Source organism: Syngnathoides biaculeatus, chromosome 2, assembly GCF_019802595.1.
Source record: "Syngnathoides biaculeatus isolate LvHL_M chromosome 2, ASM1980259v1, whole genome shotgun sequence".
Lineage (NCBI taxonomy): Eukaryota > Metazoa > Chordata > Actinopteri > Syngnathiformes > Syngnathidae > Syngnathoides > Syngnathoides biaculeatus.
The window spans coordinates 43,617,616-43,641,316 of record NC_084641.1 but is presented as its reverse complement, the minus strand read 5'-3'; the positions used below and the strand labels follow the sequence as shown (position 1 = coordinate 43,641,316).

The following is a 23,701-nucleotide window of genomic DNA, read 5'->3' as shown; positions in this document are numbered from 1 at the left end:
CTCAATAACATATGCGTACGTATGTCTAAAAGTTATAACTATGCTGTAATAAACAGAATTATTCTCTATGAAATGTTAACATCAGAGTCAAAATGCTGCCGGAAATCGGAATGTTGTCGTTATTATAAACACCAAATTTAATGCAAACAGATAGCAATGTCGTAAACAGATAGGGATGCCGTTTTCCGCTGTTGATCACAGCCTCTCCCATTGTCAAGCCGTACCCCCCCCTCACAAATTTTCTCAACCTATTTACACGTTTCACAAAAATGACAATTTCATCTGAAAAACCTCGGAGTTCCGCGAATCCGTGGAATATTCCCATCCCTGCGTGATGCATGCATATTTATCACTGCAAAGGATGTTTGCAGCGTCAACGGTCAATGTGTCTTGCAATTCACATTAGTTCTCACAGCGAGCTGACTGTCTGATTGATCAGTGCCTGAGCCACTAATCCCACTGTGGTTGTCATGCCAATCTGATTTGAACCAGGGCCATAGGTTTCATGGCGCACAGTACCAACCCTGGCTGTATGTGGAATGGTGGCACACACCTTGAGAGTGCCGAACATTTTCTCCCATTTTTAAGTTAACACAGGATGAAAAATTTAAACACTGTGATTTTCGGTTTTGAGACAGAATCAATACAATATTATATTTATTTCTAATATTGGTAAACCTCTGAAACTCAACACAGTCCTGTATATTTCTACAACTGGTTGTCAACATGAGTAATCCAACATGAGCAGTATTCTTCAGGAAACCATGTTAGTGTCCTACCTGTAGGTGAAGACATACTTTTGTAGATCATTAGGAGACTTTCCCAGACTGGAGCTGGACACCGAGCCATAGTGGTAACCTTCATACCTCCACACAAACAAACAAACAAACGCATACACTGGTACTCAGTAAAAGTACACATTAATATGAATTTAAAAATGTGTCTTTTGCCAGTGTGGCCTTCAATTTCACTTTTCAAAAAATATTCCTTTGATAAAATCCAGGGTTAGGGTATAAAAAAATATATATAAAATCAGTTTTGACAAAGAAATGTGTCTTTTGACCTTTTTTTGTCATTTATTTAAAACTATTAAATAAACATTCAGGGTTTTTGACAGATGGATGTATCATTTTACCATTTAAGAGCATTTTGGACTAAATATGGTGTCCTTTGTACTGATACATATTTTGAAAATATGTATATAATGATGCCTTCATATACAAATTGGATTCGTGGTGAGCATGTTCTTCTCTCAAACACTCGTATCTCAAAATATAATTCCTCATTAACATGAATGAAAATGCAATTAATCCATTCTAGCACGCTAGTGAGTTGGCCTCCAATTTAGGAGGCTAAACTTAAACTTAGGGGTAGAAAAGTGAGTGGGGAACTGGACCAAGTAAGAAGAGGAACCCTTACCACTTTCATATGGAATGAGGAGAGGTTTTTTTTCCACAGACAATATTTAATGTGTATGCTTCATATGCCAATCTGGCATTGTATTACAAAAGAAAGGGAAAGTAAAGAAGTAAACTCAGGTAATGACAAAAAAATTATGTTAATTTTGTTGTGCAAAACGGGTTTATGCAGTTGTTAGATTTATTATTTTATCATGCATTTGTTTATACCATCCTTGCCCGAATCATTCTCTTTGAGAGTGGCTGTGTGACCTGAGTGTAACTCGAAGTGTGACCCAGCCACATCTCGGGAGATGGTGCACTTCAAAGCAGATACTCCTCAAACACCATTGTTGTAAATGTTTATCTTAGTATTTGTCTTTGTGTTGGCATTGCTTTCTGTTCCTCCATTTGTTTCTTTGATCTTGTGACCTTTTGTTTTGAGAAACTAATAAAAACGGGGACACTGGTAAGACTGACTCAGAGCGGGTGTTGGCGTTGCAGCTGGTCAGTCAAACCAGTTTCTCCTCTAGAGCCAAATTGAAGACCTCTCTTGTCCCTTCATTTACATAATTCATCCTATTCTATCCTAATTCATTGTATAGCGATTGAGTTTAAACCGAACAGCAGTCAAGAAAGGTGCATTAGCATATATTAGTGCTGAGCTATGTTGGCGGCTCAGAATTTTAGCTCACTGGTAGTTCTCTGCGCTCTCAAACTGGAGATATCGTCACCACCCCCACCAAAAAAGGTAGCTAGCTCATGGTTGGCTGCTTGAAAAGTAGATCTTTTGGCAAACAAAAAGTCTGGGCAGCTCTGACATAGAGCATTTAATATATAGTTTTTCAAATGAAGACGTTTAAAGAACCTGTTTGTGTGTGTCTATCAATGATAGTTGGCATCATTTAACTTACAAGGTGCGAGCCTGACTGACTGAATGTTGCATCAATCATGTACTGTCATCACTTGGCAAGGGAGCGAGATGCTTATGGTGGTGGGGTGTTATTTTTAACGGCAGATCATGTTACTATCTTTTTTCTTATGGTTGTAGATGTTGATTAAGGCTGCGGATCATCTCTCAGTGTTTCACTGACAACCGATACGAGGTGAGGTAGGTGGAAGGGTTCCCTGGCATGAGGCCTCTTGAAGCAATGGATCTCAAAGCACCCCCGCAGGTCTGTGACTCGTATCTAAGGGGTTTTTTTTTTTTTTTTTTAGGGACACTTATCAGAGAACAGGTAAGGGTATATAACATCATCATAGTGGTCACCAATATGACTGTCATTACCCTGTTGTGCCAATAGTGGATATATTTCTGATAATTTTGAATTTGTCGGGGCAATAGCAGGGGTTATAAGTTGGTTAGGTGATGCCCTTATGCAGGGAATACAACAGCATGCACACAATGTAGGAATAGCCGCAAACACAGCTGTAGAAACTAGGACAGAGAACACAAACTTTTTTTCCCCCCCACCACTCAGAACAGGCTGATGTGTTCACACCAGAGTGCTCAATCATCTTGTGGTTCACGGAGGCCTTAAATGGCCCTTGTGAGTGACACATCAGGTGCTGTGTTATTTGGAATAAACGTAAAACACTGGTCACCGAACATTGAGCAGATGCCACCCTTCTCAGCCAGGAGCATGTCAACCACTATGCAGATCTGGAATGCCACGAGTGAGGGGTTGCAGCAAGTTGTTCTCTTATGGCAATAAAGCCTGCTTCCGTATAGTTACCTAGTTTCTGTACATTGTAATGTATGTAGTTGATTCTGTCAAAGTTTTTATTTGGGGTTAACCATAACAAGATGGATTCCCATCCTGCAGCATCTGGTTAGCCAACTTATACTCATCTGGTACACCTCGTGGGATGCCAATTGCATCAATGTATGTCGGATCTCCATCTGTCCAAGAGGACCTTCACTTTTGGGAGAAGCCGAGGGGAGGTCCAAAGATGGATGCGCCCAATTGTATATCCTCTGCTGTGGATGGAAACACAGTCACAGATAAGAGCAGTGATACCAGTGCACACTTTCCTGATGCATTTATCAGTGTCAAACAACTTTTGACCATTAACTTATTCAATAGAATACGAGCGGGAGAGAAGATGCCAGAAGAATGGAGGAAAAGTGTGCTCGTCCCCATTTTTAAAGGTCACGCGTCATCCCTATAAACATTCTAAAATTTATATTGTAATGAAAAATACATATACATCGTCTATACGGAAAAAATGAATGTGAGCAGAGAGCGCGTCATCTCTGCGCAAAGATGCATAAGTGTCATTCTACGACATCCAAGTGGTCGCCATATTGGCTGCATCCTCTGTCCATGACATAACCAGGACATTCGCCAATGACAACAAGCGGTGCACCCTATTATGGGAGACAAACACGCCCTTTCTGACACAGAAGGTCTTTTCGAAAAGGAGAACACCACACAACAGAGTGAAGTTATCAAGGGCAATATAACACTATTGTTTCGAGCCATATTCAGATGATATGCGATCACGGCCAAACCGCCTCCCCGTCCGATCCACTTCCGCGGCGGAGATGAGCCATCGCAGCTCATCGTAGCCGGCCGGTGTGGCTCATTTTCGGCGCCGAAGTGGGTTATTATGGAGCTGAGCCGGACTGCTTTAGGGGGTTGTTCATAGCCGCTGCAGTACGCGATGAACAACACCGTCGAGCCGGGGCGCTTTACTGCGTTGTCGCTGCACGCGGCTGAGTGAGGCAGTGTCGGCTGCGTTCTTCAGAGCCGCCGCAGTCCACAAGCCCGATGCGCAGCCTTCGCTGGCAAAGCGACGCAGCAGCTCGACGCCTTCCAACGCACACAGACACATTTCGTACGCGGATCTTTTGTTACGTTATGAGAGACCGATTACGTGGTCCGCCCCAAACTATTATTTTTTTTTAGTAGCTGTATACACACCTACCTATCATTTGGAACCCCCGAAGCTCTCGTCCTCTGCACCTGTGGAATCCATTTTTCACAACAAACCGGTCTCTTGCAAATTTATGAAGGATAAAGCCATTCTCCCGAGTGTTAAAGCAATGTCCAGAAATGCAACAAGCCGGCATTTTGGCTAACACGAAGGAATAACGAGGTAAAACTAATGGAAACAAACGATTCCACTTGGGGGCGCTTCTGTCCTTTACGTCACTTCCTGCTTCTTGATGATGAGCCACACAATGAAGTTATGGGAAAGAGTAGTGGACTCAGGACAGAAGTAAGTATCTTTGAGCAACTGTATGGTTTCATGGCTAGAAAGAGCACCACAGATGCACTATTTGCCTTGAAGATCCTTGTGGAAAAGTACACAGAAGGTCAGAAGGAGCTACATTGCATCTTTGTAGACCTACAGAAAGCCTATGATAGAGTACCAAGAGAGGAACTGTGGTACTGCATGAGCAAGTCTGGTGTGGTGGAGAAATATGTTAGAATAGTAGAGGACATGTATGAGGGCAGCAGAAAAGCGGTGAGATGTGCCGTTGGTGTGAAGGTGGGACGGCATCAGGGTTCCTTGCTGAGTCCCTTCTTAATTGCGGTAGTAATGGATAGGGTGACAGATGAAATTAGACTGGAATCCCCTTGGACCATGATGTTCGCAGATGATATTGTGATTTGTAGTGAAAGCATGGAACAGGCACTGGAAAGGAGAGGAATGAAGATTAGCCAAAGTAAAACAGAATATATGTGCGTGAACGAGAGGGGAGGAGGAGGAAGAGTGAAGCTCCAGGGAGAAGAGATAGTGAGGGTGTATGACTTCAAATACTTGGGGTCAACAATACAGAGGAATGGAGAGTATGGTCAGGAAGTGAAAAAAAACGGGTCCAAGCGGGGTAGAACAGTTGGCGGAAGGTGTTTGGTGTTTTATGTGACAGAAGAGTATCCGCTAGGATGAAGGGCAGTTTATAAAACAGTGGTGAGGCCAGCCATGATGTACGGAATAGAGACGGTAGCTCTGAAGAAACAACAGGAGGCAGAACTGGAGGTAGCAGAAATGAAAATGCTGAAGTTGTCGCTTGGTGTGAACAGGTTGAATCGGATTAGAAATTAGCTCATTGAGGGACAGCTAAAGTTGGATGTTTTGGAGACAAGGTTAGAGAGCAGACTGGTTTGGACATGTCCAGAGGCGAGAGAGTGAGTATGTTGGTAGAAGGGTGCTGAGGATGGAGCTGCCAGGCAAAAGAGCGAGAGGAAAACCAAAGAAAAGGTTCATGGATGTTGTGAGGTAGGACATGAAGACAGTGAGTGTTAGAGGAGGATGCACTTATAGGCTTAGATGGAAAAAGATGACACACTGTGGCGACCCTAATGGGACAAGCCGAAAGAAAAAGAAGACGATACAACTTATGACTAACACACATAGCTGCGTGAGAGCAGGGAGGGAGTTTGCCAATAGATAACACGATACCATGTTTTGTTGAGACTTCCCACCTTAACACCGGTCCCTGTATAGCTAACGCAGAAGTTAGCCAATGCAACATTAGTAGAAAATAGTTTATCATTTACTGCCTTAGATATTGGATAAACACTATTCCATTTCTGACAAGTGGTGTTAGGAGTTGTTTTAGTCATGACCTCCAGGGTACACTGTGTTGGGATTTCTGCTGAAATGACACATCGTGGCCTTGGGCCCATGCAGGTGATGCAGCTATAGTTTACCATGTTGGCTGCATTCTACATGAAGTTGTTTGTTGTTTCCCATTTGTGAAATACCTGTCACTGCCAAGAAATGCTCATCACGCTTTTTCGGTTGAAATAATTCAACTCCCTCCATAGTATATGGACTGTTTTGTATGGCATTCGGGTTTAGGGTCGTGTTAAATTGGCAAATGTTGAGAAGAAAATGGGGGTTTCCTTTAGCATAAGCCCATAGATGGAATCCCCAGCAAGATGTGGTAGAAGACTTAAAAGCCGGGGGAATAATTGAACCTTTAGTTAAATTTACTTGAATTGTAAAGCCTGTTTCTGTCTGAAGCAAGGTCTTAAAGTGTTTGTGATGCTGAGAATATGATGATGTTCCCCAGGAGGGGGTCCATCTGTTACCTTTGTCTGCCACCAGGGTGTTCCACCTGAAGTCTTGTACATAATTTGTCAGATACTGTTTATTTGATCTAGACTTTATTCTTTGTAGAGTCCCTTTGTTTGAAAGTTCAATTAAACTCGGGCAAGGAATTTAAAAAGTGCTTAATTGACTCATTGGGAGCTACACATGGAGTCCTCCCCTCATGCCTCGGTGACTGCCACATAGTTGTTTGTTATTTGAATTGAGGTTGCGCCTCTATCTTATGTGTGGTAGGCATAGTTGACTGGATATAATTATTGGTTGTCTTGTGTGTGTTTGTCAGCTTTATAGGTGCCTAAAAGTACTATATGAAGAAAAATATTATTACAGCTGTCAACACTGCAGCACAACATGCTATCATATTATTTAGCCATTTTGAAGTCATGTCAACCAAGTCACCCCTAAATGAGTCAGGTGTCTTTTAAATCTTCACCAGCCTTCGGGTATTTTTTGATACTATAAATCTGCACCCACCTTATGCTGGACTTTGCTCACCTTTCCCTTTGGGTGACTCAGCTGAGATGACCTTTTTACAGTGTGCAAGGTGTATCCAAATGTTTCTTTCTGTTATTTTGTCCATGTCATTCAGCTCCTCCTCAGTATATGCTAGTGTTCGGGTAAAACTGCATTACAGTAGTTGTTTCATAAACAGACATATGATGAATAGACAAATGGCAATAATAAAGTTATTAAAGCACAGTAACGTGTTACTTTTTTTTTTCCCAATCTGATGGTGTCATGGTAGTGTGGGATCAATTCCCGCTCAGTGATGGTGTGGATATCTGCACTCCGACTGGCTGGCGACCAGTTCGGGGTGTAGTCTGCCTTCGCCCAAAGTTAGCTGGGATAGGCTACAGCTCTCTCTTCGAATAAATGCAGAGGAGTTGCATCAGGAAGGACATCAGTCATAAAAAATCAAAAAGACCACCGTGACAATGGCTTGAATGAATTATCAATCACAAAAATGATTTTACACATTAATGCTGATAAATTTTCTATTTTTTTTCAAGTTCCCATCAATTTGATGTATGTGAAATTTTCTGGTGACACGTCATTAGAGAAAACAATGTTGTTTTTCAAAAGTTAATGGATACACAGAATCCCTCCCCCCCTTTTTTGGCATTCGTTATCAGGTAATAACACTGGTATAATTTCTGGATCCGTGCAAACAACACAATCATTTAAACAAGTTTATGCTGCTTGTTTTGCTATAAGGAGCTAATTAATATTTTGTCCAGAAATGCCTGTTGCAAGGTGAAACTATTTTTCTACATTTAATTTAGTGTTAAAATAAGTAGTCACTCCCTTTAACCTCAAAACTGTTTCAAAGGCAGGTTATTTTACTTTGTGAACTGCACAAATCTACAAAAGGAATTGAGGATTTTTGGAAAACACATCACCCGTAGTTTCATTCGCAGGTATACATATTGTAATACTTGCAACTCTGATGGCCTGATTATTGTCACACGAATGTGGCTTTACATTTACAGATCTACCGTGTCATTTCAATAAACTCGAATTCAGTTTTTTGTATGTAGTTATCCAATTTATTTTTCTGGGACCTTGGGTGGTTCCCACAAATACCACTTTAACAGAAAAATTTAAATAAGAGATAGCGTTTTCATCCAACACCCAACAGCAAAATTATCTGTTTAGTCGCCATTATGACAGCAGTCTCACTCCCCTAAATACCTCAGTCTGGTTGTTTTCTTCACCAGGTTGAGACGGAAGGGTTCTAAATACCCGTACCCCCTGTGTAACCGGACTACAGCGACTTTTGCAGTGGGAATGAGAACAGCTATCTTATAAGTGGCCAATAAAAACAAATTAATTTTTAGTATTAACAAAGGTTTCAAAATCAATAACGTTCTTACAATCGACAAATGAACTCAAGTATTCCTTTTTGCTATTTTTGAAGCTAGTTGGGCTTGTTAATAACTCCTGAAAGGGACCTTCCCACTTTTGCAATTTTATCAGCAATTTGTATGGTCTCCCAAACAGTGTTTTGAATGGAATGAGACCTGTCGTGCTTGTAATGTATGTATAGTTTGATGAAATCTATCCTTTGTGTCCACGGTCTGTGTTTGTTCTATGCATTTCTTCAGTCTGTTCTTCATTGCCAGCGAAGGCTTCATTCTCTCACTTTGTGGATGATAAGAACAGTGGAGGTTCAAGTTAACGTGGAACATGAATTCTATTTTGTCGACCACTTTATTTACAAAGTGTTTTCCATTGGTATGATGTCTTTGCATAATGCTTTAGCTATTGTTAGCGTATCAGGTTGTTTAGCTGGGAATATTTCGACCCATTTTGAAATGGCATCGGTGATGACTAAACGGTATTGTTTTCTCTCACTTTTGTTTAGGTCAATGAAATCCACATGTATTTTCAGAAATGGATATTTAGCCTGAGGAAACGCACCACGTTTTGGATGCACATTCCCTTGTGGATTCTGTCGAGCACAGGTTAAATGAGCACTCCAAAAATTTTTTTGCATACAAGTTAAATCCAAGGGTCATGTAATACCTTTGTACCAAGGCTACCATTCCCCGTGTTGAGACATGAGACTTCCCATGGCTCAATATTGCCGCCCACTTAAAAAATGTTTTTTGGTAGAATTTTTTTTTTTTTTTTAATGTGCCGACATAATTCCCATTTTGTAATGTAGTACCTTATTTTTTCCACATTTTTAGTTCTACTTGTAAGCTTTGTTGTTACATTTTGTTTAACACATCTCAAAGTATGTCTTCATTTGTTACATGGTCAGCTAATCCCATAAAGGTTTTTGGCTGCTGCTTGTTTTGCTATTTTATCTGTAAATCCATTTCCTAATGATTCTTTGCCTGTATTTGATGTGTGTACTGCACATTTACATATGGCTATTTCTTTTGGTAATTGAACTGCAAATTTTGTAGTAGCTCTGCATGTGTCACTGATTTCCCAAAAATCGTCACTATTCCTCTATTTTTCCAGTATTGTCTGAGTAGATTGGGAAACCACTGAGAATACAGCAACATCTGGTCTCACATTGTTTACACTGTCCAATAATTTGGTTTTCTGTACAGTTCAGTCTTCCCAATCCAAATCAGGTTCTTTTTCTGTCCAATCAGAAATATTTTGTGCCGTCTATACAAATTGTCCCAAAGTCTTCCACTCCTGTTAATTATTTTTTTTTTTTTGTACAATGATTTGTGTGGTGGTGTTCATTCCCTGTGTAATTTAGTTTGTCAGTCTTGTTCCTGCCACCACTCCTGATATACCATCTGAGTGCAGATAATCATTCCTAATTTTGGCTGGTGTTGGCTGTGGATAAGTTTATCTTATGCTACATAGTCACGTGCACTGAGTCACTTCCTATTTCATCTTGTGGTTGTTCAATCATGTCTCAAGCTGTTTGCAGCAAAAGATCTGTTCTTGTGGGAGATTTGTTTGGAATATCGATGGTGTAACAGAATACTGGATTTCTATTTTGTAAGCCATTCAACTGTCCTCCCAGTAATTCCTTTTTACTTCTATATTTCCTGTCGCAGAGGGAACGAAGCCTAGTCGTAATTTTTAGCAAGCCTACTCTTCCCAACAAACGTATGGGGCAAATTGGGAGCATCGGTTGTGACATTTTTGATGGGAAGATGGCTGCTCTATTCATGCAGTGGCGGGTGTTTTGTTTTTAGGCCAGTCACCTGAAATGTGACGTTTTTCTCCACAACACCTGCAAATAATTTCTTTTTGATCAAACTCACGTCCCCCCCCCATTACTCTTCCTCTGCCTTTTCCTCGTCTGCGGCCACGATTATTAAATGTTCCGGATAAAGCTCCATACATTTCTCCTTCCTCTGTCAGAAAGGCGTCAACTTTCTTTTTCTCATTTTGTACCACTCTCTCTCTTCTCTTTCTGCGTGTAGTAATTGGTTAACATATTGTTACAGGCTGCCAGTTGATTTGTCAACCCAATGTTTTTCAATCCATTGTTTTGTAGGATTATTTGAATTCACATGGAGCATTTTTTTAATTGCTCTTGATACACACTCCCTGCTGTGTGATCTTCAGGGATGCTGCTGTTTGCTTAAAACATGTTGTCATTCTCGTTCTATGTTGATCAAATGGTTCATCGTTGTTTTGTTTTGCTCTTCCAATGGCAGTATAATTTGTTCTTTGTCTAAATCTAGCAGAAGTGCACTCTATTAATCCTTGAACTCCATGATTAAGTCTGCTGCTGTTAGAAAGTACTTTGTTTTTATCCTTAGGATTCCAATCTCCCCTGACGCTTTGACAATCTCCCTTCATTGCTGTCATCCACATTTGTTGTACTTCCACGCCATTTAAGTGGTAAGACTTTCTCAAGTCTTCCAATTCCCTGGACAAATTCTGTTACATCAACTTTATGAGATGTAATACCTTTTATGGCCATTTTCATATTATCTTAAGTCCATTTTTTTTGTTAAACATTTTTGTATGTTTCTTATTTTATCCTGCACAATAACTTTCTCTCAGCAATGAACAAACATTATACCGCTGAGGGCGATAAACGCCGCCAATGATGGCGCACAGTAAATCGACCAACATCATCTTGTTTATTTAAGTGTATTTGTTTTTTGATGAAGTATTGAAGTATTTTGATGTAAATTCTGACTTTAATGGGGGAATCCGACTTAAGTCGAAATTCAAGTTAAGTCACTATTATAGGAACATATCTCAGTCGTAGACCGAGGACTCCCTGTATATGTATTTATCTATTTATCAATATCTATTTTATAATGTATATCGGGTTGTCAGTGGGGATTTAAAGTTCTGCTACTGGTCAATAAATGACTAAATGGTTTAGGTCCTGAATACATGAAAGAAACGCTTACGGAATACAAACCCAGTAGTATAACTCTAAGATCAACTAACTCACATCAAATAGTGGAGCGCAAAGTCCAAGGCAATGGTGAATCAGCATTTAGCTATTGTGCTACACACAAATGGAATAAGTTGCCAACAAAAGTGACTTGAGACCCAAGTGTGAATGGTTTTAAAACCAGATTGAAAACTCTTCTTTTTTCCCCATGCTTTAGAGTATTTCTAATTTTAATATTTCTTCCACAGTGCGCTGTTGCTAAATGTACTTTTATTTCTTTTTTATATATATATATATAGGGTCGGGAAAAATGATCTGACACATTTGTAGGTTAAATAAAGGCAAAAAGTAAAGAAACAAAAGTGTTATTTTCAAAAAGTAGATATGCCATTTTGCTTTGTTTCTTTATAATGCCATTGTTTTTCATTTGTTTTTCAGTTGCTGCCATGAATTGGAATGGTGAGCATCATGCTTTCGTTGCAGAAATGTTTATCAAAACAAACAAATCTGTAACTGCAACACAACAAGCGTTCTATTTGCACGTCAATCTTGGTAGACATGATCCTGTACCAGCTTGAAAAACGATCTTGTTTTGGGTTACCAACTTCAGAGCTACTGTATCTGCATTGAAACCAAAATCAACCGCCCGACCTCGCACTGAAACAGAAAGGCATTATATGTACTTTTCGAAAACAAAACCACTTTTTTGTTTCTTTATTTGCCTTTTATTTAACCTCGAAATGTGTCATATCATTTTGCCTGACCCTGTATATTGTGGTCATTTTAATTGTTTTTGCCCCCATTGTAAATGTTTTATCTCTGTGTATGACACAAAATGCACGATATAAATAAATTTGCTTTGGTTCGCTTTACCATGCCTGTTTTTGGGATGTGGAAGGAAACGTAAAGGAAGGTACAGGAATAACATGCAAACTCAAAACAGGCAGGGCGGGCATATAAACCCCAGTCCTCAGAACTGTGAGGCATATACTTGAATAAGTCACCCACCATGTCATGATAAAGTGAAGAAAATAAGTATTTGAACACCCTGCTATCTTGCACGTTTTCCCACTTAGAAATCATGGAGGGGTCTGAAATTTTCATCATCGGTGCATGTACACTGTGAGAAAGATAATCTAAAAAGAAAAGGCCAGAAATCACAATGTTAGATTTTTTAACGATTTATTTTTGTGATGCAGCTGCAAATAAGTATTTGAACACCCGGGAAAACCAATATGAATATTTGGTACAGTAGCCTTTGTTTGCAATTACAGAGGTCAAACGTTCCCTGTAGTTGTTCACCAGGTTTGCACACACCGCAGGAGGGATTTTGACCCACACAGATCTTCTCGAGATCAGACAGGTTTCTGGGCTGGCCAAAGATTTTCTATTGGGTTTAGGACTGGAGACTGGCTAAGCCACGCCAGAACCTTGATATGCTTCTTACAGAGCCACTCCTTGGTTTTCCTGGTTGTGTGCTTCGGGTCATTGTAATGTTGAAAGACCCAGCCACAACCCATCTTCAATGCTCTGACTGAGGGAAAGAGGTTTTTCCCCAAAATCTCACAATATATGGCCGCGGTCATCCTCTCTTTGATATAGTGCAGTCGCCCTGTCTCATGTGCAGAAAAACACCCCCAAAGCATGATGCTACCACCTCCATGCTTCACAGTAGGGATGGTGTTCTTGGGATGGAACTCATCATTCGTCTTCCTCCAAACACGGTTAGTGGAATTTTGACCAAAATGAAACATTTTGGTCTCATCTGACCACAAAACCTTCTCCCATGACTGGCATAAGTGGCTCAGACAATGGATGGATGGACAGATATCTAATAACCCTCCATGTGATAAAAATTATAAATCATTTGAATTTAGTTTTCTTTCTGTCAAACAAAATCATTAATATTCAGCTTGGCACATTAGAAATTATTACTGTGGTATTGGGCCATGCAAAATACTGTTTGTAGTAATATAGTATAGTTGTCCTGTCCCGTGTGCAGAAAAACACCCTAAAGCATGACGCTACCACCCCCATGCTTCACAGTAGGAATGGTGTTCTTGAGATTGAACTCATCATTCGTCTTCCTCCAAACACGGTTTGTGGAATTACGACCAAAAAGATCAATTTTGGTCACATCTGACCATAAAACTTTATGTCATAACTCCTCTGTACCATCCAAATGGTCATTGGCAAACTTAAGACAGGTCTTGACATGTGCTGGTTTAAGCAGGGGAACCTTCCGTGCCATGCATGATTTCAAACCATGACATCTTCGTGTATTACCAATAGTCACCTTGGAAATGGTGGTCCCAGCTCTTTTCAGCTGATTCCTAAGCCTTTCTAAGGATCATTGAGACCCCACGAGGTGATATCTTGGCTGGAGCTCCACTCCAATTGAGATTGACCGTCATGTTTAGCTTCTTCCATTTTCTAATGATTGCTCCAACAGTGGACCTTTTTTCACCAAGCTGATTGGCAATTTCTCTGTCGCCCTTTCCAGGCGTGTGGAGTTGTAATTTTGTCTCTGGTGTCTTTGGACAGTTCTTTGGTCTTGGCCATGTTACAAGTTTGACTCTTACTGATTGTATGGGGTGGACAAGTGTCTTTATGCAGCTAACGACCTCACACAGGTGCATCTAATTCAGGATAATACATGGAGTGGAGGTTGACTTTTAAAGGCGGACTAACAGGTCTTGCATTATATATTGTGATTTATGGATTTTCCTTTTTAGAGTATCTCTTTCACAGTGGACATGTACCTATGATGAAAATTTCAGACCCCTCCATGATTTCCAAGTTAAAGAACTTGCAATATAGCCGGGTGTTCAAATACTTACTTTCGCCACTGTATACCATAATCATATAGGAGCTTTGAAAATTATTATTCAAACCCTTTAGTTAGAAGTCACAGACCCAATAGGGGTGCTTTAAGAACGACTGGTTCAAGAGGCCAGGAAAGCCTTCCACCTTCCCCACCCCGTATCTATTGCCAGTGAAACACAGAGATGGTCCGCAGCCATAATCAACATCCAACACCATAAGAAAATAATAAGTGATCTGCTGTCAAAAGTAATGCCACCACCAGAAGCATCTCCCTCTCTTGCTTTGTGATGACAGTACATGATTGATCAAACATACAGGCGAGCAGTTTGTAAGTTAAATGATGCCAACTAACATTGATAGACACACACAAGCAGGTTCTTAGAAGGTTAGAAGTCACAGACCCAATAGGGGTGCTTTAAGAACCACTGCTTCAAGAGGCCAGGAAAGCCTTCCACCTTCCCCACCCCGTACCTATTGCCAGTGAAACACAGAGATGGTCCGCAGCCATAATCAACATCCAACACCATAAGAAAATAACAAGTGCTCTACTGTCAAAAGTAATGCCCACCACCATAAGCATCTCCCTCTCTTGCTTTGTGATGACAGTATAATTGATGCAACATAGAGGCGAGCAGTTTGTAAGTTAAATGATGCCAACTAACATTGATAGATACACACAAACAGGTTCTTTAAAGGTCTTCGTTTATAAAACTATATATTAAATGCTCTATGTCAGGGGTGCCCAAACTTTTTGTTTTCCCCATGATGTACTTTTCAAGCAGTCAACCACAAGTGAGCTTCATTTTTTGGTGGGGGTGGTGACCATGTCTCCAGTTTGAGAGTGCAGAGAACTCCAAGTGAGCTAAAATTTTGGGCCGCCGATAATGTATGCTGACGTACGTACCTTTCATGATTACATGAGCCAATCTTGGACAAAAAACTTTGCAATGTAATTTTTTTATTACCCGAGTTTACTTTATGCTGCATTTCTTTGGTCATATGATGCCAGATTAGCATATGAGGCATACACATTAAAAAACTCCCACCATTCCGAATGAAAGTGGTTACTTGGTCCAGTTCCCCACTCAATTTTATACCCCTAAATTTAAGTTTAGCCTCCTAAATTGGAGGCCAACTCAGTAGTTTGCCTGAAGGCACCATTATGTGCACATGCACAGTGACGCATCAGACTAGGCCAAATTGGTCAGATGACAAAATTTCATACCATTAACTTTGCGATTGACCAGTAGATCAATGTGTTGAGCACACCTGAATCAAGCGACAGGATTGATGTTTTGTTTTTTGTTTTTTTTTTGGGGCGGGGGGTTCTTCAAGCGGTCATGACATTTACCAATACAAGACAAATGCGATCGACGCATTGACCACCCCAGTTATGTGATTATGTGTTACCCTATGTGATGTCTTGTCATGCAGAAAGATCAAGTGAGAAGACAAAAACATAGCCCTTTCATACAGAATGGGAGGTGGACTTTGTTCTTCACAATGTTATTTTCGAAGTGCGTTTGCCTCATCTGCCGGTCTGCCATCGCAATAAAAAAGAAGACTTTAAATTGCCCCTCGGTGTGATTTTGAGTATGACTGTTGTCTGTCTCCATGTGCCCTGCAATTGGCTACCACAGTATGACAATGACAGCTCGGAATGCCTCAAACACTCCGGGGACTCTCATAAGGATAAGCGGCTGAGAAAATGAATGGATAGATAGATGTTTCACATTTTTGTAGTGGGTAAATCATTTTGACTTAGTAATTTTGTAAGTAGCTCACATGCTGAAAAAGTGTGAACACCCCTGGATTAGATTGCCAAAGCTATGAAGAGGCATGCTCAGAGATTTCATCGTACCTGTGTGCTTCCCTGTTGAGGGTCACAAAGAAGACCTGAGATCACTGGAGGGTTAAAAGTCACTACCGGCACCTTATGGTTCTGTGGTCTAATAGCACTACACAAAGAGCAAAATCTTTCCTCATGACAATTCAAGAATGGACCATACACAAAGCAACACAATGCAGAAGTAAACCCTTGATGTCAAAAGTATTAAGTTGTGTTTTATTAAATATTATAGTACCTCTATGTACAAAATTAATTTGATCCAGAAGACATTTCGTAATGTTAATTTTTGGTAGGTAGAACCACTTTTAACATCTAGATAGCCTTATGAGTTCGAAGCCCCCACGTCAAAAAAATAAGCATTCAAAAATACTTAGTGAATCAGAAAAATTATGTTAATTTGACTTTGGCATTGGGTGTCTATGTGAAGAGAAGGGTGAGTGAGAAACAATAGGCAAAAGGCGGAGGACGAGGCAAACATTGGACAGCTGAGAGAAAAAAAAAACATACACATGTACCCACGCACACAACGTAATTCTACAAAAGTTTTTTTGGGCCCATGGTGAAGAAAGCTGAACAAACTGCAAAAAACACAAATGAAAAACTTGGGAAAAAGTTCTACTTTACCAATTTGTGCTAGCATGTGACAGCGTTTGAAAGCATGTGATTCGTTGACATTTAAGTGTCCAAGGGAAACTAAACGCATCATGGGTAAAGATTGATATCCCTCCAAGCCAATGGGATGCCAGGAAGATGCTACAGCGATAGCCATAGGGAGAGTAGCTCTATCGCGCCATATTCAAACCCAGATACAAAATGTTTACGTTCTGTAGAATTTGGATCTATTTTTGCCTTTTGTATCCTAAATTTTCCTCCATAACTACAGACAATATTTTTCTGAGGAGGCATTTCCTAACCACAATTTTTCGTGACTTACAAAAAAAGTACTGGGAAGGAATTCCATCAAGGACTTTTTTTTTGCTAGGCTATCTGAGTAAAACTCTGGCCTCCTGAATTCTTTTTTTTTTTTTTTTAACACATTCGGGCTGACACGTTCAGGATTTTTGGGGCCTATCACTGATCAGCGGCTTTACAAAATCGACCCGATCACAAGATGGAGCAATGAGTATTTAAGGCCTGTTCATTTATTGTACATACTTGTGGACTTAATTTCTCAAAAATATATATTTACGATAAAGAATTTATCTGTTTCCCCTCTCCATCAGCTATCAACTGATCGTGGTGGAGGGGTTGGCGTGTTCCGATGATCCTCGAAGGTAAGTTTTCTGGGGCTTCATGCCCCTGGTTAAGGTCACTCATGGCATACAGGTTCTAGGTGAGGGACCAGACAAAGCATGGCTAAAAGACCGCCATGATGGTATACACAAATTGATTCAGGTTGCCCTTGCCTGGACATGAGTTACCAATATCTGGGGGCAGGCCAGAAGGTGAGCAACTGGTGGCCGTCGAACACCAATGGGTCCCCCTTCCCATGGGCTAACTACCTGTGAAAGGGGTCAGGTGCAATGTGAGCTGGGCAGCAGCTGAAGGTGGGGGATCTTTGCAATCCGATCCCAGACGACAGAAACTGGCTATAAGGACATAAAATGTCACCTCGCCGGCAGGGAAGGAGACCAAGCTGATGTGTGAGGTAAGTTGATGTGTGCGTATGTCAAGTATGTGTGTGCGTGCACGTGTCTGTGTGTGTGTGTGTATATATATATACACACACACACACACACACACCACACACACACACACAAGGCATTTCAGGCTTCAAACTGAAAGATATAAAATTGTATTTTTTTTGTCAAGAATCAACAAGTGGGACACAATCGTGAAGTGGAACGAAATTTATTGGATATTTTAAAACTTTTTAACAAATAAAAAAAAACCCTCCTTGAACCATCACTTTGTCGTAGGGGAGGGTTTTGTATGTCCCGATGATCCGAGGAGCTAAGTTGTCTGGGGCTTCATGCCTCTGGTAGTGTCACCCATGGCAAAAAGATCCTAGGTGAGGGACCAGACTCCAAAATCCTGATGACGAATACAAAAAAATGGATCTTGGTTTCCCTTCCCCAGATGCGGGTCACCGGGGCTCCCCTCTGGAGCCAGGCCCTGAGGTGGGGCCCAAAGGCGAACGCCTGGTAGGCGAGCCTGCACCCATGGGGCTCAGCCGAGCACAGTCTGAAAAGATAACATCTCCCTTCCCATGGGCTCACCACCTGTGAAAAGCATCTGAAGGGTCAGGTGCAATGCCAAAGGCGGGGACCTTGGAAATCCGATTCCCAGCTACAGAAACTAGATCTAGGGACATGGAATGTCACCTCTTTGGAAGGGAAGGAGCCTGAGTTGGTGCGTGAGGTCTAGAAGCTCCGACGATAGTCCGACTCGCCTCTATGCACCGCTTGGGCTCTGGTACCACTCCTCTTGAGAGGGGTTGCACTCTGTTCCACTCTGGAGTTGCCCACAGTGAGAGACGCCAAGCAGGTGTGGGTATACTCATTGCCCCCGGCTCTGAGCCTGTACGTTGCGGTTTACCCCAGTGGATGAGAGAGGAGCCTCTCTCTGGCTTCAGGTGGGGGGACGGGTCCTGACTGTTGTTTCTGCTTATGCACCAAACAGCAGTTCAGAGTACCCACCCTTTTTGGAGTCCTTAGAGGGAGTGCGAGAGAGCGCTACCTCTGGGGACTCCATCATTCTGTTGGGGGACTTCAATGCTCACATGGGCAATGACAGTGAGACCTGTAAGGGCGTGATTGGGTTCGGTCCCTGTACGACCACTGTCAGAGTTTGGTCCGCCTTTCCGGCAACAAGTCGGACTCATTTCCGGTCAGAGTTGGACTCCGCCAAGGCTGTCCGTTGTCACCGATTTTGTTCACAAACTTTATGGACAGAATTTCTAGGTGGAGCCAAGGCGTAGAGGGTGTTTGGTTTTGTGGCCTCAGCATGGCATCCCTGCTCTTTGCAGACGATGTGGTTTTGTTGGCTTCATCAAGCCGTGCTCTCCAACGCTCACTGGAGCAGTTCGCAGTAGAGTGTGAAGCAGCTGAGATGACAATCAGCACCTCTAAATCTGAGACCATGGTCCTTAGTAGGAAAAGGGTGGCGTGGGCTCTCCGGGTCGGGGATGAGATCTTGCCCCAAGACCAACCTGTACAGAACCTTTTCTCCTTCGTTCCTGTCCAACCTTGTGTACATATCATTTGCCTGGATTAAGTATCTTGGGGTCTTGTTCACGAGTGAGGGAAGAATGGAGCGGGAGGTCAGTTGAAAGGCAAAGCTCTCAATTTACCAGTCGATCTACATTTCTACCCTCACCTATGGGCACGACCTGTGGGTCATGACTGAAAGAACAATATCCTGCATACAAGCGGCCGAAATGAATTTCCTCCACAGGGTGTCCGGGCTCACTCTTAGAGATACGGTGAGAATCTCAGTCATCCGGGAGGGGCTCAATGTCTAGCCGCTGCTCCTCCGCATTGAGAGGAGCAAGATCTGATCGGATGCCTCCGGGCACCTCCCTGGTGAGGTGTTCCATGTATGTCCCACCGGAAAGAGGCCCTGGGGACGACTCAGGACACGCTGGAGAGACTATGTCTCTCAGCTGCCCTGGGAATGCCTTGGGATCCCTCCGGAAAAGCTGGAAGAAGTGGCTGGGGAAAGGGAAGTCGGGGTATGCCTGCTGAAGCTACTTCCCCCGCAACCCGACCCGGAGAAGCGGTAGAGAATGGATGGATGGAATTGCAAATAAAAACCTGAAAAGTGGGGCGTGTAATGCATTAATACTTTGTAGCGCCACCTTTTGCTGCAATTACAACTGCACGTTGCTTGCTTATGTCATGATCAGTTTTGCACATTGAGAGACTGAAATTCTTGCCCATTCTTCCAAAACAGCTCGAGCTCAGTGAGGTTGGATGGAGAGCGTTTGTGAACAGCAGTCGTTAACTCTGCCCACAGATTCTCGATTGGATTCAGGTCTGGACTTTGACTTGGCCATTCTAACACCTGGATACATATATTTGTGAACCATTCCATTGTAGATGTGGCTTCATATTTTGGATCAGTCTCCTGCTGAAAGATAAATCTCCGTCCCAGTCTCGGGTCTTTTGCAGAGTCCAACAGGTTTTCTTCCAGAATGGTCCTTAATCTGGCTCCATTGATCTTTCCATCAATTTTAATCATCTTCCCTGTCACTGCTGAAGAAAAGCAGGCCCAAACCATGAGGCTGCCACCACCATGTTTGACAGTGTAGATGGCGTGTTCAGAGGGATGAGCTGTGTTGCTTTTACGCCAAACATATCATTTTGCATTGTGACTAAAAAGTTTTATTTTGGTTTCATCCGACCAGAGCACCTTCTTCCACATGTTGGTGTGTCTTCCAGGTGGCTTGTCGCAATCTTTAAATGAGATTCTTTATGGATATCTTTGAGAAATGGCTTTCTTCTTGCCACTCTCCCATAAAGGCCACATTTGTGCAGTGTATGAATTATTTTTGTCCTATGGACAGACTCCCCACATCAGCTGTAGATCTCTGCAGTTCATTCAGAGTGATCAATGGTCTGTTAGCTGCATCTCTGATCATCCAGTTCAATCATAGTGATCATGGGCCTGTTGGCTGCATCTCTGATCCTGCAGTTCATTCAGAATGATCATGGGCCTGTTGGATGCATCTCTGATCAGTCTTCTCCTTGTTCGAGGTGAAAGTTTAGAGTGACGGCTGGGTCTTCGTAGATTTGCAGTGGTCTGATACTCCTTCCATTTCAATATGATAGCTCTCACAATGCTCCTTAAGATGTTTAATGCTTGGGAAATCTTTTTGTATCCAAATCCAGCTTTAAACTTCTCCAAAACAGTATCTTGGACCAGTCTGGTGTTCTTTGGTCTTATGGAGCTCTCTGCACTTTAAACAGAACCCTGAGACGATCACAGAGCAGGTGCATTTATACGGAGACTTGATTACACAGAGGTGGATTCTATTTATCAGGATCAGACAACATCGGATGATTCAGAGATCCTCACTGAACTTCAGGGGTGAGTTTGCTGGACTGAAAGTAAAACGGCTGAATAATATTGCACACCCCACTTTTCAGCTTTTTATTTGTTAAAAAAAAAAGTATAAAATATCCCAAAAATGTAACTACACTTTTCGATTGTGTCCCACTTGTTGTTGATCCTTGCCAAAAAAAATGATAATTTTATATCTTTATGTTTGAAGCCTGAATTGTGACAAAAGGTTGGAAAGTTCAAGGGGGTCGAATACTGTCACAAGGCACTGTATGTGTGTGTGTGTGTATATATATACATATATATATATATATATATACATATATATATATATATATATACATACACACACGCACGCACGCATTTCCTAACAACATGCATCAACCTTCATTTTTGTCTTCCTCTCTCTCTTTTGCCTGAAAGCCCCATCCTCAGCACACTTCCTCAACATCTTTTTTTCTGCCACTTCCAGCTCTGATTCCTGTTGTCTCTTCGGCACCACCATCTCTAATCCATACATCATGGCCGGTCTCAGCACTGTTTATTACTTTGCCCTTCATCCTAGCTGATCACCTTGGCTGTAGTAGTCGAGCCTTCAGGGAGCTCCTCCTGTCAATCAAGAGCCTGTCTCACCTTTTTTCCGAAATGCCACACAACATTCTTTCTTTCTCAGCTTCCACCACATGGTTCTCTGCTCTACCTTTGTCTTCTTAATCTTCCTAGCTACCATCAGAGTCATCCTACACACCACCATCCATATGGTGTCGAGGTACACTCTCCCATACCAGTACCTTACAGTCAGTAACCTCCTTCAGATTACATCGTCTGCACAAAATAAAACGAGGCTGAAATTTTAAACATGTATATGTTATGTATAATGTGATTAGCGGCTATGCCCCACAGGTAGGATGTGACCTATAGTTGAAAGAGAAATTCTGAAAGGAACTAGATGAAGTAATTATGAACATCCCAGTCAGAGAGAGAGTTCTGTTTGGTGCAGATTGTAATGGACATGTTGGTGAAGGAAACCAGGGCAATGAAGAAGTGGTAGGTAAGTACAGCAACCAGGAAAAAAAACTAAGAGACAGTTGGTGGTGGACTTTGCAAAAAGGATGGAAATGGCAGTCGTGAACTCTTGTTTCAGAAGAGGCAGGAACATAGAGTGACCTACAAAATCGGATGTAGAAGCACGCAGGTGGATTATATTTTGTGCAGATGTAATGTGAAGGTTATTGACTGTAAAGTAGTGGTAGGGAGAGTGTAGCTCGACACCATAGGATGGTGGTGTGTCAGACGACTCTGGTGGTGGGGAGGAAGATTAAGAAGACAAAAGGTAGAGCAAAGAACCATATGGAAGAAACTGAGAAGGGAAGAATGCTGTGAGGCCTTTCGGAAGGTGGTGAGAAAGGCTCTTGATGGACAGGAGGAACTCTCTGAAGACTGGGCTATTACAGCTAAGGTGATCAGAGAGACATGCAGGAGAGTTCTTGATGTGTCTTCTGGTAGGAAAGGGGAGAAGAAGACTGGTTGTGGACCCCCAAATGACAACAAGTAATACAAGGAAAGATTAGCGAAGACGTGGGATAAAACTGAGAAGAGGCAAAAGGAATACATTGAGATGTGACTTTGTGTGTGTGTGTAGCCAATAAGGGTGACTCAGGATAGAGAGTGAAATGTCTTGACTGGTGCCAGTAGTGTGCTAAATTGATGGAAACAATACTTTGAGAAGTTGATGAATGAAGAAAATGAGAGAGAAGGAAGAGTAGAAGAGGAAGCGGTGAATACCAGGAAGTGGCAATGATTAGTAAGGGGGAAGTTAGAAAGGCACTAAAGAGGATGAAAAATGGAAAAGCAGTTGGTCCTGATGACATAGCTGTGAAGGTATGGAAGCAATATGGAGAGGTGGCTGTGGAGTTTTTGACCAACTTATTAAACAGAATACTTGCGGGCGAGAAGATGCCTGAAGAATGGAAGTGTCCTAGTTCTCATTTTTAAGAATGGAGGCGATGTGCAGAGCTGTGGGAACTATAAAGAAATAAGGTTGATGAGCCACACAATGAAGTTATGGGAAAGAGTAATGGAGGCGAGACTCAGGACAGAATTATCTGCGAGCAACTGTATGGCTTATGCCTAGAAAGAGTACCACAGATGGATTATTTGCCTTGAGGATGCTGGTGGAAAAGAACAGAGAAGGTCAGAGGGACCTACATTGAGTCTTTGTGGATTTAAAGAAAGCCTTTGACAGACTACCAAGAGAAGAACTGTGGTACCGAATTCGTAAGTCTGGTGTGGCAGAGAAATGTTTGAATAGTACAAGACATGTATGACAGACGTGGATGACAGCAGAAGAACAATGGTGAGGTGTGCCGTAGGTGTGACAGAGAAATTTAAGGTGGAGGTGGGGCTGCATGGGGGATTAGCTTTGAGCCCCTTCCTGTTTGCTGTGGTAATGGATGGGTTGACAGATGAGGTGAGACTGGAACCCCATTGGACCATGATGTTCGCAGAAGATATTGTGATATGCAGTGAAAGCAGGGAGCAGGTGGAGGAACAATTGAGGGGGTAGAGTGAGGCTCCAGGGAGAAGAGATAGCGAGGGTGGCCAACTTCAAATACTTGGGGTCAACAATCCAGGGGCAATGCAGAGTGTGGTAGGAAAGTGAAGAAACGGGTCCAAGCTGGTTGGAACAGCTGGCGGACGGTGTCTGGTGTGTATGTGACA

The 23,701-nt window shown here is 42.0% G+C and overlaps 1 protein-coding gene across 8 annotated transcripts in view; it reads right to left on the bottom strand.

Moving 5' to 3' along the window:
* The window catches only part of LOC133493556 (deoxyribonuclease gamma-like), a 103,705-nt gene that overhangs the window by 47,753 nt on the left and 32,251 nt on the right, over positions 1–23,701 (bottom strand). For 5 of the 8 annotated variants that reach the window (XM_061807023.1, XM_061807013.1, XM_061807041.1 and 2 more), the window contains one exon: positions 780–866. The exons of 2 other annotated variants lie outside the window; for them this stretch is intronic. In XM_061807023.1, the coding sequence (XP_061663007.1) occupies positions 780–866 (87 nt within the window). Of the gene's footprint in view, positions 1–779; positions 867–15,988; positions 16,001–23,701 lie in introns of all 8 variants that reach the window. One more of the 8 variants, XM_061807031.1, reaches the window with a different exon arrangement.